This window comes from Myodes glareolus, chromosome 9, assembly GCF_982192425.1.
Source record: "Myodes glareolus chromosome 9, mMyoGla1.1, whole genome shotgun sequence".
In the NCBI taxonomy this organism is placed as follows: domain Eukaryota; kingdom Metazoa; phylum Chordata; class Mammalia; order Rodentia; family Cricetidae; genus Myodes; species Myodes glareolus.
In genome coordinates this window covers 2,154,641-2,170,014 of record NC_142034.1, presented here as the reverse complement: position 1 = coordinate 2,170,014, position 15,374 = coordinate 2,154,641, and the positions used below count along the sequence as shown (strand labels likewise).

General features: G+C 46.5%; 1 protein-coding gene across 6 annotated transcripts in view; it reads left to right on the top strand.

The window, feature by feature from the left end:
* The window catches only part of Baiap2 (BAR/IMD domain containing adaptor protein 2), a 74,168-nt gene that overhangs the window by 14,969 nt on the left and 43,825 nt on the right, over nucleotides 1-15,374 (top strand). For all 6 annotated transcript variants that reach the window (XM_048429274.3, XM_048429268.3, XM_085694267.2 and 3 more), the window contains exon 3: nucleotides 2,513-2,599. In XM_048429274.3, coding sequence (XP_048285231.1) covers nucleotides 2,513-2,599 — 87 coding nt within the window. The remainder of the gene's footprint in view (nucleotides 1-2,512; nucleotides 2,600-15,374) is intronic.

Here is a 15,374-nt window from a genome sequence, read left to right as displayed (position 1 = left end):
CTTCTTAGAGACAAGGATTTGGATGTCTGCTCTTTAGAACCCTATGCAAAGTACAGTGCTGGGGCTGGTACTGCAGCGACCCTGGGTCTAGGGCTAGTGCCCTCACTCTGGTGAACAGACATACCGCCGCTCCTCTGGGGACTGGCGCAGCAGTGCTGGACCCGTGGCTCCCGGGTTCTTCAGACACCGTCCACCCCCAGCTCTTGGAGGGAGAGGACTTTGAAACCCACCATCTGGGGCCTGACCCTGGGGTCACTGTACCTGTGACCTCACTTGTGAAGGCAGGGCTGCAGCAGCCCCCATCATGTAGAGCATGAGGCCGCTGTTATTCCGAGATGTGCGCCGTATCCTTTCTCCTGCAGCTTCGTCGTGCTGTGGCCCCACGTGTGGGATGAGCCCCTTGTTCAGTTACAGGTTTCAAGTTCAGGGCAACAGAGAGAGCTATGTTCAGTGAGCGGGGTCTTGTTATGTGCTCTGAAGCCGGTGGTCTCTTGAGAACAGAGTACCTGGTTGATCCTGGTCACACTGTCCGGCTGGAACTGTCAAGCCACCATTATCCCCTCCTTCTGACCTTACTCAGTGTGGGGACAAGGGCTTTCCCACTGTAGTCGAACAGCCTGCCAAGTGGCCCCCTGTACCTGAGTCCTCCCAGGGACCCTGGTCTATTCTATTGATGGTGGACTAGCTCTGAGGAGGGCCGACCCTGTAGAAGGACCATGGCAACAGTCTCCCACATATTCCCAGCAGTCACTGAGGCCACGCCAAGGTGAGGTGTGGGAGGAGACCATCCAGTGGTCCTGGTCGATTGGAACTCACAGCACAGGCCCAAAGTCCTGAGGGCTGGCCGTAATCTCTCCGCTACCCTGCCTCAGCCTCTCAAGTATCAAGATTACATTCACCACCTCTGCTGCTCTGAGCCTGCTCGTCCCCAGCTGCTTTCTGTGGGAAGAGGAGTTGACTCCCTGTGTCTGGTTGCAGCCCCCATGGAAGAAGCCTCTGGATGCAGAAGTGCAGCATGGAGATCAACAATGAGGCTTCTGTCCCATGTCCTGAGTGACCCTTTTATCTCCAGGCACAGCACGCAATGCTCCAGTTCTCCCAGCAAGAGAACTTTCTAGGGCCTTGAATGTAACCAGCTGCTTGTGCCCTGCTCTGATTTCGGGTGGACCATGTCTGGTGTAGTGGAAGGTTTGGATGGCTGTGTGCCATAACGACACATTCCACACCAGTGATGTCCCCTTCCAGAGCCATTCTGTGTGGTGCTTGGTGACCTAGACTTTAGGAGTCTTTCTGCCCTGGTGCAGCTCTCCTCCGTCGGTAGATTTCAGTGTCCAGGTGCCTCGCGTTTGAGGTGTGGGCTCTCCTCCGTGGATGTCATGGGGGCTAGTCGCAGTCCCCTTCCCTTTGATGCTGCCCTTTAGCTCCTGACGCTCAGGCACCGATTTCCTGTCAAGGCTGTGTGTGGGACAGGCTGGATACTTACTTCCTCTTCCTGTTTTCCCTGATTGTCTAGGCTGGGCCCCGTCTCACAGGCTACCCACCCCACTCGGCCCCTCAGCCTCCCAGTGCCCGACTTCTACTCCTTTGTTTTCCCTTCCATTGGTTTTAAGAGGTCCACCCTCCCAGACAACTGAGACTCCTCCGTCCCCCAGGGACACGATCTTGTACCACAGAACCAATTGTGTGCACTTAATTGAAAACCATATAAAGTTTGACAGAGTGCCCAGCTACCACCCTCTAACAGAGTTCTGTAGGAAACAAATTAGAAATCACAGTATTGCTGCTTTCTGTGGCCCTGCTCTCCAGACCTTGGGGCCTCTTGAGTCCTCCCTCCCTTGAGCGATGGGCGGGTCCCCTCAGGTGAAGGAGTGCGCCAGGTACTCCAAGGAAGTCTCGACCTGGCGGCTGTGTGCGTGTCCTGTCAGCAGCAGCCATTGTGCTGGTGGGAGGAACAGGTGGATGCTGAGCTTTCCACGCCCAGGTTACCAGGGCTTCTGACACCCAGAAGCCCCTGTGGCTACGAAATGCGGCTATGATGCCTTTAGCCTGCTTTGGACGGGGGCACCTGCTCGTGCTTGGGGCCCTCTCTGAGACAGAGAGACAGTGACTCTCTTTCAACTTGGAATCTTCAGATAGACCAGTGGCTGCCTGCCTTCCAGATCCGCCTTGATTTTTCCCAGGGTCTGTAGGTGCTCTGTCTGGTATAGTACACCGAAAGCCTCACTCCCTCCCCCTCGTCAAGCAGCACATGACAGGGCGCCACGCTCCGCAGTTTTACTTGAATAGCTCTGGGCCTGCACAGTACACTGTGTTCTTGCAAATAAAAGAAACCCTCGTGATGGCAGTGGAATAAGAGTATCAACAAGAAACAGCGGCGTCCACAGAAACAGCGGAGCTAAAGCACTCCTTGAACTTGTCCAGGCTTAGGCAGGGGGTGGGCGCCACCGCCATCCTTGTCGGCATCTCTCCTGGGTTCCGTGCAGGAGTTAACCCCACTTTCATCTCTCCACAGGTGTCACTTTCGCCGCCAAAGGCTATTTCGATGCTCTGGTGAAGATGGGGGAGCTGGCCAGCGAGAGCCAGGGCTCCAAGGAACTTGGTAAGACCTTTAGCTGGGAAGAGGGCCTGGAGGCCCCCAGAATCACTGTGTCTACCCAGGCAGGTCTGGAGAACTGGGTGCCAGGCTGAAAACTAGGTTTTATCTGTTAAATAAGAAAAATAGTTATAAAATGGCAGAGCTAGTGAGGGCATTCTCCGTTGAGAGTGGAACATACCATGCAGCCTTAGAGTCCTGCTCAGAGCTCACCAGGTGGGCTTGTCGTCCCTGAAGGGCTTGGCTGGGCACAGACACAGGCAAAGCCACACTTAAAGGCACTGGGGCTAAGGCTTAAGCGACAGATGGGGTGGGCCTACGTGGAAAGTTGAACTGACGTGGTCACTAACGGTATTGAAGCAAGTGAAAAGGGTGGAGCCCTTGGAGGGTGCACCCCCCTCCCACATCTGCAAACCTCATAACACAGGAGACTTGGGAAGTGTCTGAAGGTGGAACTTCCCAGGAGGTCTCTATTCCTGTGCCTGCCTGTGTTTTTATGTGCTCCTGTGAGGTGACTGCAAGCTGGGCTTGGGGGCGGGATGCTGATGTGGCTGAGGCCCCCTCCCCCGCAGGGATGCTGGGCAGGCTGCAGTGGGCTGGCCTTGTTTATCTGCGGCTCTCAGGCTGTCCTTGGACACTAGGAAGCTAAATTGGCCTAGAACCGCTTAGTTTCTTCTAGCACAGAGGACAAGCTTCTGAATCTGGGCTCCCTGTCCGTGGAGGCCTCCCTACGGGGACCATTCCAGAATGTGGTCCCTGTGCCTTGCTAGCAAGGACACCTGGTAGAGGTGTTGAGAAGGAAGCAGGTGGCTATCCTGCGAGGACCAGGTTTGGGATCAGTAGCTCCCCTGTGCTGACAAGAGGTCTGGGTTATATTGACGGGTCAGGGACTGGATCTCTTTGTATATGTGTTAACTTCAGCCCAAAGACTTGTCTCTGAGCTTGCCAGCAGAGATCCTGTGTACACAGCTCTGCCTGCTCTGCCCCCCTTGTCCTTTAGTGCCTTTTCCAGCCTCCATCACAGTAATTGAATGGGAGGAGAGGAGACTGCCCTGCCCTGGCCAGCTGGTGGCGCTGTTAGAGGACCCTTCTGTCTCTGAGGTGCAGTGCTAACTGAAAGTCTCTACAGGCTGAGAAGTGAGGGTGGAGGGCGCTGCAGTGGGGGTCCCAGGGGCCACAGTGTGGTCAGGCCTGTAGGCTCAGCTGGCAGGCGAGGGCAGTGGGGTGGTGGAGACCTTGACTGCAGGGCCTCATTAGCAGGGATGGCCAGCTCTGGGTTTGGTGGCCACATGGAGGTCCCACAAAGCTCCTGAACCAAGTTCCAGGCTCGTAGGTCTGGGAAGCTACTCTTCTTCACAGTCTAGTTTTCTTAGTTCCTCAGAGGATACCATAGGTCTCTCTTTCTTTGTTTCTTTCCTTCTTTTTTTTTTGAGACAGGGTTCCTCTGTAGTTTTGGAGCCTGTCCTGGAACTAGTTCTTGTAGACCAGGCTGGCCTCAAACTCACAGAGATCCACCTGCCTCTGCCTCCCAAGTGCTGGGATTAAAGGTGTGCGCCACCACCGCCCGGCTTGGAAGGGTCATTTTCTTATTCTGTGCTAGACCACCAAGTGTTTGTGGTCACATGGAGGGCGGGAGTATGGTCAGAGAAAAGCCAGGCGCTGGACGCCCTGTAGTGAGCAGTGGGTGTACCTGGGGCCGCTGGGAAATTCCAGAATTTCTTGCTGGTGATCCTTGGGCTCACGTGACACTGCAGGACTTGGGGAATGGCAGGGGAGAGAGGCTTAGCGCTTGATCGGAACCAGGGAGCTGCTGTCTGTGTGTGTGCTCTGCAGTCTCCTGGGGTGGTTGTGGAGAGCATCCTTCCTCGGCCTGCTGCAGAGCTGGTCAGCCGGTGCTGGCCTGGCTCAAGATCTTCTTTCGGTAACAGGTTTTCTGGTGTGACTCACGTGCTGTACATTTTGCCGCTGAAAGTGAATGGTTTCCTGGTCTTGGTGTGTTGTGAGCTGTTCCCACTGTCTCTAGCTTCAACTTCCATCACTCCCAGAGAAAACCCTGTCTGTTAACAGCCACCCACCTGTGATCCGCCTTTGGATTTGCCTGTCCTGGACATTTCCTGTAATGAACTGTCCCGTGCGTGAGCTCATGTCTGACTCTTGGGCAGCGTATGTTTTTGTGGTTCATCCGTGGTGGCATGTGTCATGCTTCTTGACTATAGAGCTCTACCGTAGACTTGTAGGACTCATACGCTCCTACGGCGTCCTGAGGAGTTAAGAAAACTAGACTGTGAAGAAGGGTAGCTTCCCAGACCTACGGGCCTGGAACTTGGTTCAGGAGCTCCCTTGTGGGACCTCCATATGGCCACCAAACCCAGACCTGGTCACCCCTGCCAATGAGGCCCCACAATCAAGGCCTCCACCGCCCCATGGTCCTCGCCTGCCAGCTGAGCCTACAGGCCTGGGTACGGTCATACCCGGTAATCCCCACTGCAGACAATATTGCACTGTGTAATGGATCCGGTCTGTTTAGAGCAGTGTCTTTGAGACAGGGTCTCCCTCTGGTCCTGGCTGGCATGAGCTCCAATCCTCCCGCCTCCTCCCAAGTGCTGGTAGTGTTGTGATTACAGGCAGGTGTCGCCACACCTGGCCTGCTCATCTGCTGGTGAAGTGACTTCTGCCCTGATTGCTGTGAATAGCACCGCGTCGAGCGTGAGTGTGAAGTATCGGTGTGGGCTTATATTTCATTTCTCTTGGTCAGATACCTGGGAGTGGAATTGCAGAGCAAATGGTTGGAGTCTGTGTGAAAGCAGCAGTGCTTTGCTTTAAAAATAAGTCAGCCCTGATACCCGCCCCCTCCCTGCCCACGTCGCCCACTCAGTCAGCTGCTCCGCTCCGTGTGCTGCTTGCTTCCAAGTGTCTAAAAGACAGGTCCATGTTGTCCCTTCTTAACTTCATGCCAAGGAATTCTTAGGGCGGAGTTTGCTTTCTGATGGCATCGTCTACCTTACCCAATATGACTATTAAAATCTTTGCTTAAATCAATACAGTGTTTTATGATAGTAGTAAACGTCCTCCTCGCAGCTGAGACCCACAGTCCACGGGGACTGCTCGATTGCACTGCTTTACCGGGGAATGAGGCATCAGCTGCGCACATGGGAACATGCCGCGAGGAGAGTTTCCCGTGTGCATGATGGCGCATCTGTTGCCACCCCCACCCCCAGGCCACCACTGTGACTGCGGGACTGGTGTCAACACAGTGCCATCGACAGGGCATGGCAGGCTTCCGCGTCTGGCCCCCTCGCACACTCGTAGGTCGCGCCATACCATCTGGGGTTCAGCCCAGCTCATTATATGCTTGTCTGCTGAACGCTGTTCAGGTTGCTCCTGGTTTGGGTCATTCCCTGATTTACATTTCTCTAATTAATGATATTCAACATCTTTTCAGCTGCTTATTTGCCATTTATTTATCTTTAGTAAAATGTAAATTCAAGGGCTTGCTTCCTTTATTTTATTTGGGTGTTTGTCTTTATAATTCTAGAAATTATAGAATTATAGGGTTCTAGAAATTTTCTGCAGTCTAGATCTTGTGTCAGGGGTTTATCTTGAAAATATTGACTCTGAGCCAGGTGTAGTGGCGCATGCCTTTCATTCCAGAACTCTGAAGGCAGAGGCAGGCAGATCTCTTAGTTCGAGGCCAGCTTGGTCTACAGAGCGAGTTCCAGGACAGCCAGGGCTGCACAGAGGAAACCCTATCTTGAAAATAAATAAATAAATATTTTTAAAGATTATTTTAGTTACTTATTTGGTGAGGAGTGTGAGCTAGTGTGGCGGTCCAAAAACCACTTCTAGGAGTTGATTTCTTCTACAAACTGTGTCCCGAGAGCTGACAGTTTGTCAAACTTAGTGACATGGGACCTGATGAGTTATCATGCTGATCTGGTCTTTCATTTTGTGACTTATTTCTTCTGACACTGTGGATGAAACTCAGGGCCCATGCGTCTTATCTTTTAATCTGTTTTACTGTGTGCTTTGTCCTACCTGCACCTCTCAGGAGCTAGAATTACAGGAATGCACTAGCAAGCTGGGCCTCCTGGTATTTTTAGGAGGAGAAACGGGTCAATTTTAATTTTGAAATTAATTGTTAACTTTAGTTTGGCAGCTTATTAATTTCTAAAAATTTTGGTGATTCATTTTATGTGCATTGGTGTTTTGCCTGCATGTGTATTGCGCAGGGTGTCAGACCCCCTGGAACTACAGACAGTTGTGAGCTGCCTTGCAGGTGCTGGGAATCGAACCCAGGTCGTCTGGAAGAGCAGCCAGTGCTGCTGGGCCATCTCTCCAGCCCCAGCTTATTGATTTTTGTTATAGCAACTTTCTTTTCTCTGGAATACATTATAACCCCTCACATTTTCATTTGATGTTAATTTATTTGCTCCCAAGCCTTTGACTGCCCTTGGAATCATTTTTGTTGTCCATTCTCTGGGTTCGTCCTCCCTTCTGTTTCTCCTTTCTTCCTCTGGAACCTCTGGTCACCTGGCTTCCTCCCAGGTGGAGCCCCTGTTCTCTGGATAGCCTGTCTGTTTTGTTCCTGTGTTGCTCTTGGGAGAGTCTTGTTTTTCCTTTTCGGTTCTACGCAGGGAAATGGAAAGTGGTTTTGCTGCTTTCCTGTCTCGCTCTGGCTTGGCTGCTGGGTTCCGGGTGGGGAAGGATCTTTGCTGTGCTTGAAGCTTCACCTCAGCTGTAACAGCTTCCAGCGGCGCTGCTGAGTTCAGTGCCATTTTCACCTGATTCTGTGTTCTTGGTCCTCACTCCTCAGAAGCTATTACAATCATCCTGGGAGCTCCTAAGTTATCTAGCTGCGCTCGGGTGGGGCTGGGAATGGTGACAGTCTCAGTAGTGGGGGTGGTGCATGAGCACCCTAGGTGAAGAGGACCAGGGGCCACCCACATGTGGGAGGAGAGCAGCAGGGGATGCGTTTCCACAGAAATGTCCGTAATCTAAAGTGGAGCGGTGAGCCTGAGAGGGAGGGGAGCAGAGCTTCAGAGAAGCAGGGCCTTGTGATCCTCCTGCCACGGGCGTCAATCACGGGAAGGCTGATGTGTACAGCCTGCTGCTCTTCTGTTCTAGAGCCCTCAGTATTATTGTCAGCAATGGGTACGTTCGTTTTCACCGCTGTAGAAATATTCACGAACACAGAATTAACCATCCGTTTCTCTGGTCTTCTCTTGGTTATAACTGAGTTTATTCCCGCTGGATGTTGCTGTTCTGAGCGAGCTGGTTCTTGGGAAATGGGAGATAAATGTTCTGTGGCCTTTGGCAGCGGCGTTGTGAAATAGGGCTTGCTTGCTTCCTGGTACCCAAGAGTGGCAGCTCAGCGCTTTTCCTGACCGTGTCTCTCACATGTTTGTAGGCTGTGCTATCAAGTGCATACATGTGCTGGTAAGGTAGACCATGTGATCATGAGATGACCTTCTCTATATCATTTAGTCTTATCTGTAATTTTTTTTTTCGAGACAGGGTTTCTCTTTGTATCCCTGACTGTCCTGGAACTCGTTCTGTAGACTAGGCAGGCTTTGAACTCACAGGGATCCTCCTGCCTCTGCCTCCCAAGTGCTCAGATTAAAGGTGTGCACCACCACCAGACTTGTAGTCTATTTTTAATACCATTTGATTTTTCTCCTCCTCCTGTCTACAGCTTTGTTCATTTCTGGCCACTTGGTCGTCATGTTCAAGACAGACTGATCTAGATATGGAAGGAAGGTCCCCATTAAGAGGTAAATCAGAGACTCAAGGAATGTAGCCCCTTCTGGGGTGAAGGGGTCTCAGGTCTGTCCAAGTGTAGAAACACTACCCAGACCAGCCTCTCCATTGGTCCCTAATTACTATAGAGGTCACTCTTTCTTTTTTGAGACAAAAGTTATGCTGTATTGTCTAGCCTGGTCTTGGACTCCTGGGTGCAGGAGCTCAATCCTCCCTAAACTTTAACCCGTGAAATAGCTAGGACCAGCGGTGTGCATCAACACACCTGTGAAGTAGCTAGGACCAGAGGTGTGCATCAACACACCTGGCTTAATGATCAACTCTTGATATCCAGCAGAGTGGAGCCTATAAGCCCACTCTCTCACTGTGGACTTCCCTCCGGGCCTTTCTGGCCCAGGTCCTGGCTGCACAGGGTGGGATTGGTTGTCAAGCATACAGAAGACCTAAGCAGGCTAATTCTTTCCCTCCTCCTCTTTCTGCCCAACCCCTACCCCTTTCCTTTCTCCCAGTGCTTCTTGTCTTTGCTCTTTCATGTAGGGTGATGGTCAGAGTGAGCTGCCCATGTCTCCTGTTCTGCTCTGGGCAGACAGCCTTGTTAGGATTGTGTAGCATTTCACAGGTTGTGGACATCTGCCCCTCCCACCTACCCCAGTCCCCTTTGGAACTCTGTGCTTCATTCATTCTTCTCATGGGTCACAAGGATGAAGGCGTAAGTCACAAACAATCCCACACCAGTTTGGAATTATGATTAATAGAATGGTTATTTATTCAAAGGGGAAGAAACTTACAGATTACCGTCCCAGACAACAGCCCCTCTGCGTGAACAGGAAAGGAGTCTAGGAGCCGGAAGCAGAGCCGGAAGCCAGAGAGAGAGTGGAGGACAGCCGCTGCTTTTTTAAAGAGAGAGAGACCACGCCCCAATGGGCTGGTATCTCAGCGGCTATTGGCTGAAGGAGCGGAAGGAGCTCCCACAGCATCTCCCCCTTTTGTTTAAGTAAGAGAGTTCTAAGCCTACTACGAAATTATATACAATAAGTACAAACCTATGAAATTATATACAATAAATACAAATATCCTATTCTAACTAGCTCAAGTCTTGTATAACAAATAACTTGGCCAAGTCATGAGAGGAAAGTAACTACATTTATATAATCTTCAATCCCATCGAAGATCTGAGAAGGGAAATAATGTTACCTGAGTAATTAGGAAGTGCAATCAAACAACTTCCAGAGCATGTAACAAATCACAGAGACAACTGGCTACCTGGGCAAACACCCAAAGTCACGTTTGCAGCGTTGAAGCAACCAACTTTGGCTAAGGCCTGACATAACTGACATACCATTTTCAAAGGCAAGAAACTTTTCAAAACTATCTTATCCTGTCTTGGCAGGATATGACAGTCCTGTTTTATCCATTTATGGATATTCTGTAACTCTGTCAGTAGTTGAGGTGTGGGCATTTCTTTACCCAAAGGCCAGTTCTGGCAAGAAGAAAGGCTCCAGGTGGAGTGTCTTTGGTGCTCAACATTCTCTCAGGAATAGATCAGTGTTACCAGGAGCGATTGTGTCTCACTACCACAGAACTCTGAACTAGATTAAAGGCCATTTTCTACAGCTCTTTGAAGAAGTTGAAGATTATCTTTCTATGCTGAATATAATCTCTATGTATCTAAAGAACCTGATTAGTCTAATTATAAATGACAAAATTAGATGACTATTGATCTGTATAATTCTCAATACCTATCTAACTTAAAGACTGAGACAATAAACAACTGTGCAATAAATGAGGACAATATGACCTCCAAATATAAACAATGTGCAAGTATACATTGCAATATGGTAAATATATATATCAATACATAGACAATATATAAGTATCTTAATCAGAGGTAGAAGTGTACAATGCAATATGGTAAATATACATATATCAATACAATATATATATCAATACATAAAAATGTTTTAAACAGAGGTAGAAGCATGCATGTATACAATAGTGAACATAATTTAACTTTGTATCAATATATAAGAATCTATACCAATATATTTGTCTAAAAACAATAACACACAAGTACAAATCTATTATCCCATAATCCAATTATCCCTCTTTTTTTTTAAGATTCCTGCGCTTATAAAATTCCTCCCCCAACCCTCAACCGTATACTAATTATAACCAACCCCTAAATGATGTCCCTAGACCCAAGGACAAACTTTACTGGGAGAGGGGACGTCGTTCTCTAGAATTACTTCCAGCTGTCATGGGGACGACGTTCTTTCTGGGGGATCCTGTGAAAGTAAAATGATGGTTAAATTTCAAGATCAATGTCTTTTAAAATTGCAAATAGTCTCTGAGTATTTTGTGGACGTCTGGCCAGAATGTTGTGCAAGATGTGCACCATTTCAGCTAACCACGTTGGAACCGTCTTGTGCAGCTGGTACCCAAAACAGGTCTTGTAGTAGCGCTATCAGTATCATGACGTCATATCAACCGGGTGGAGTTGTTGTTATGGGGCCCCATCTTCTTCCTGGAAACTTCAAATGTCAGTGCAGGAAAAACTCATTGTTCATTGTGGAAAACTTAAACAGTAATCATATAGACATATGCAGACATACATATATTCAATGAAAGGCATGATAGATATATTTAATGAAAGGTATGATAGATATGAAGAAAAGTAAAGATGTTTTCTAAGCTCATATTTCTTTCTGTCCCATATCATGGTTCTTGACATGAGACAGAAACTCCAGAAACTCTGGGTTTTTCTTTTAACAACAGGCTTGGAATTAGAGAGGGACTGACCCAGAGTCCAATTCCAAAACCAGCTCTATAAATTTAGAAATATGATTTAGTATATTTTACTTACAGAACCTATTCAGTTTTCTTGATAATCCCTATTGGGCCGTTATTTTCCATCTGTCAGTATTCAAATATCCAGGGTCCCTTGAATTTTTCAAAGATGAGTGTTTTCCTGTGGAGATAAGAACAGAACCCTGCCCCCATTCTATATGTTTTTCTTACCACCTATATGAATATTATCATTGTAGATGAGCTGTCATTTCTCCTTTCCAAGAGGTTTCTCCTCTTCAAATTGAACCTTTATTAATTTTGATGGTATCCTGTAAAAACGAGCAAAACCCCCTTCCCCAATGTAGCACATCTCCTGGCTTCCATTGAGAGGTCAACACGTCTTTGAAATAAACAGGTTGGTTTAGTTCAGAAGTTTTTTTCCATTATCCGATGTGTCTCTGCTGCTGTTGTTCCTTTCTCATTAGCATTAAGAAAATTCAAGGTTAATAAAGCATTATGCAATCTATTTCTGGGGGTATCTTTTGTCCCTTTCTGTTTGTTGAGCATATCCTTTATAGTACGATTTGATCTTTCTATAACTGCCTGACCTGTAGGATTATTTGGTATACCTGTAATGTGTTTTATATTATAATAAGCAAAAAAGCGTTTCATTTTCTTAGATACATATGCTGGACCATTGTCTGTCTTTATTTGTGCAGGTATACCCATGATGGCCATAACTTCCAATAAATGTGTGATTGCCGAATCAGCCTTTTCGGAGCTCAGGGCAGTTGCCCATTGAAAACCTGAATATGTGTCTATGGTGTGGTGTACATAATTTAATTTAAAGTGGAACACATCCATCTGCTAGATTTCATTCCTTTGAGTACTCTTTGGGTTACTCCCTGCAGGCAACGGTGTTTGATTATAGAAAGAACAAGTAGGACATCTCTTTATAATGTCCTTAGCTTGTTGCCATGTAATGGAAAACTCTTTCTTTAAGCCTTTACTATTGGCATGATGTTTTTTTATGAAATTCTGAGGCCTGCAGAACGCTTCCAATCAATAATTGGTCAATTTCAGCGTTACCTTGTGCTAGAGGGCCAGGCAGACCTGTATGGGACCTGATGTGTGTTATGTACATTGGACAAAGCCTATTCCTAATTATGTCCTGTACCTGGATAAACAATGAAGTCAACTCTGTTTCATCTGGTATGAATTCAGCGGTTTCAATATGCAAGATAACTCTTTCTGCATATTGTGAATCTGTAACTATATTAAGAGGTTCTTTAAAATCCCTTAGCACCATAAGAATGGCATAAAATTCTGCCTTCTGGACAGAATTATAAGGGCTTTGTTCCACCTTACTCAATTCTTCCGATTTATAACCTGCTTTCCCTGATTTATTTGCATTGGTATAAAATGTCCGGGCTCCAGTTATTGGAGCATCACGTACAATTCTAGGAAGAATCCAAGAAGTTCTCTTTATGAGGTTAAGTCTATCACTTTTGGGATAGTTGCTGTTAATTTCTCCCAGAAAATTAGCACAAGCTCTTTGCCATGGTTCATTATCTTCCCATAACTTTCTTATTTCCTCAGTAGTAAAAGGTACTATAATTTCTGCTGGGTCTATACCTGCTAGTTGACGAAGTCTCAGTTTACCTTTTATAATTAATTCAGAGACCTTTTCTACATAAGTTTTTAATTTTTTACTTGGTTTATGAGGTATAAATATCCACTCTAAAATAATATCTTCCCTCTGCATTAAAATTCCTGTAGGAGAAATTCTGGAAGGCAGTATGACTAGGATGGAACTAAGATTTGGATTCACCCTATCCACATGTGCCTCCTGTAATTTTTCCTCAATCATTGTCAGTTCCTTTTCTGCTTCAACTGTCAATTTTCTGGGACTATTCAAATCTTTATCACCATCTAAGGTTTTGTTTAAATGAACTATTAAATCAGGTGTTATCCCAACAGCTGGTCGTAGACTGGAAATGTCTCCTAACAATCTTTGGGAGTCATTAAGAGTCCGCAACCGGTCTCTCCTAATTTGTGCCTTTTGCGTTCAAATTTTCTCTAACCCTATTCTGTAACCTAGGTAATTAATAGAATCTCCTCTTTGAATCTTTTCAGGGGCAATTTGTAATCCCCACCTAGGCAAGACTTTCTTTACATCTTCAAACATACTTTCCAAAGTATCTTTATTTGAATCAGATAATAAAATGTCATCCATGTAATGATAAATTATGAACTTGGGAAATTGCTTATGAATTATTTCCAGTGGCTTATTAACAAAATATTGGCACAGTGTGGGACTATTGAGCAGCCCCTGTGGGAGGACAGTCCATTGATGTCTCCTAGTAGGCTGAGAATTATTATAAGTAGGCACTGTGGAGGCAAATTTTTCTCTATCCTTTTCTTGCAAAGGGACAGTGAAAAAACAATCTTTCAAATCAATAACTATAAGAGGCCATCCTCTTGGTAATAGAGAAGGCAAAGGAATTCCAGATTGTAGCAGACCCATAGGTTGAATTACCTTGTTGACAGCTCTTAGATCTGTCACCATTCTCCATTTACCAGATTTCTTTTTTACAACAAACACAGGAGAATTCCAAAGGCTGGTTGATTCTTCAATATGGTTAGTATCTAGTTGCTCTTGTACCAGCTATTCGAAAGCCTGTAATTTATCTTCAGCTAGAGACCACTGCTTGATCCATATTGGCTTTTCAGTTAGCCATTTTAAAGGTAGGGCTGTTGGTACCTCTAAAGGTTTGCTATTGGCTGTATGTTCTTGTACAGCCTGAATGGCTGGTGACCTTTTTCCATAATACCTCATTATATCCTTCCCAGAATTGTGAGTTCCTGGAACTACAGGAATGTTAATCTGGGTATTCCATTGCTGTAGCAGGTCACGGCCCCATAAATTTATTGCAATATTGGCTATATATGGCCTTAGTCTTCCTATTTGCCCTTCAGGCCCTATGCATTCCACCCATCTTGTGCTTTGTTTTACACGAGATAGGGTTCCAGTTCCCAGGAACTGAACATCTACCTCTTGAAGAGGCCAATTCGGATGCCAAGATTCTGGAGTAATGATACTTACATCCGTACCTGTGTCTAATAAGCCTTCAATAAAAATGCCATTTATACAGACTCTTAGCTTTGGTCTTTGATCGTTAATAGAAGTCTGCCAAAATATACGTTTACTCTGTCCTGCTGAGTTTTTTGACTCATTCTCCACATGTAATTCGTCATTTAGACCAGTATTACTTTTTACAGCAGACATTGGAGTTTTCAATTTTCTTGGTGAGACACATTTTCCACTGTAATTGGGAATGACTGGGCCACTTTTGACTTGGGGTCCTGCGAGAGGCCCCTCAAGGAGTTTCCCGATGGTATCGGGTTGCCTTGTCTGTCTGTTGTTGACCTGCATTCGTTGGACCAATGTCGGCCTTTACCGCATCTCCTACATATACCTGAAGGCTGAGGTCTCCTATTTTTGTCATTCCCAGAGGAGATATTATTCCTAGAATTTCTTTGCCTGCAATCCCTTTCAGATGTCCCAATTTACCACAATTAAAACACCTGGTAGTTTGATGTCTCCTCATAGCTTTGGAAATCGCTTCTCCTACCCAGGATTCGTCATTACAGCTAAACGTCTCAACATTCATTGTATGCTGTATCTATTCTTCCATAGGTGCTGATCTAGATCTTAAAGGCCCAATTATCTTTTTACTCTGTATTTGCATTTTCAAAAGCTAGAGATTCAAGAAGTATTCATCTAGCTTCTGGGTCTGTTACCCCTATGTCCAGAGCCTTAATTAATCTTTGCACAAAGTCAGTAAAGGGTTCTCTCTGTCCCTGCCTAACCCTGGTATATGATTCGACCCTTTTTGCTGGATCTTGTATTCTATTCAAAGCATTCAAGGCTGCTTTGTGACATAAGGACAGCACTTCTTCGTCATAAAGAGCTTGGACCTGTGGATCAGCATATGCTCCTACACCAAGAATTTGATCTTGGGAAACCTCCACACCTTTTGCTCTTCCTTGCTGTTCCATATGTTTGGATTCCTCTCTGAAATAAATTCTAAACATCAAGGAAGGTCCATCATCTAAAACTGCAGACACTAGCTGAGATAAATCATGGGGGGTAGCTCTGACATTAGAAGCCCAAGTCCTTACCATTTCCTTAACAAATGCAGAGTGCAAGCCATAATTAACGACAGCTTGCTTA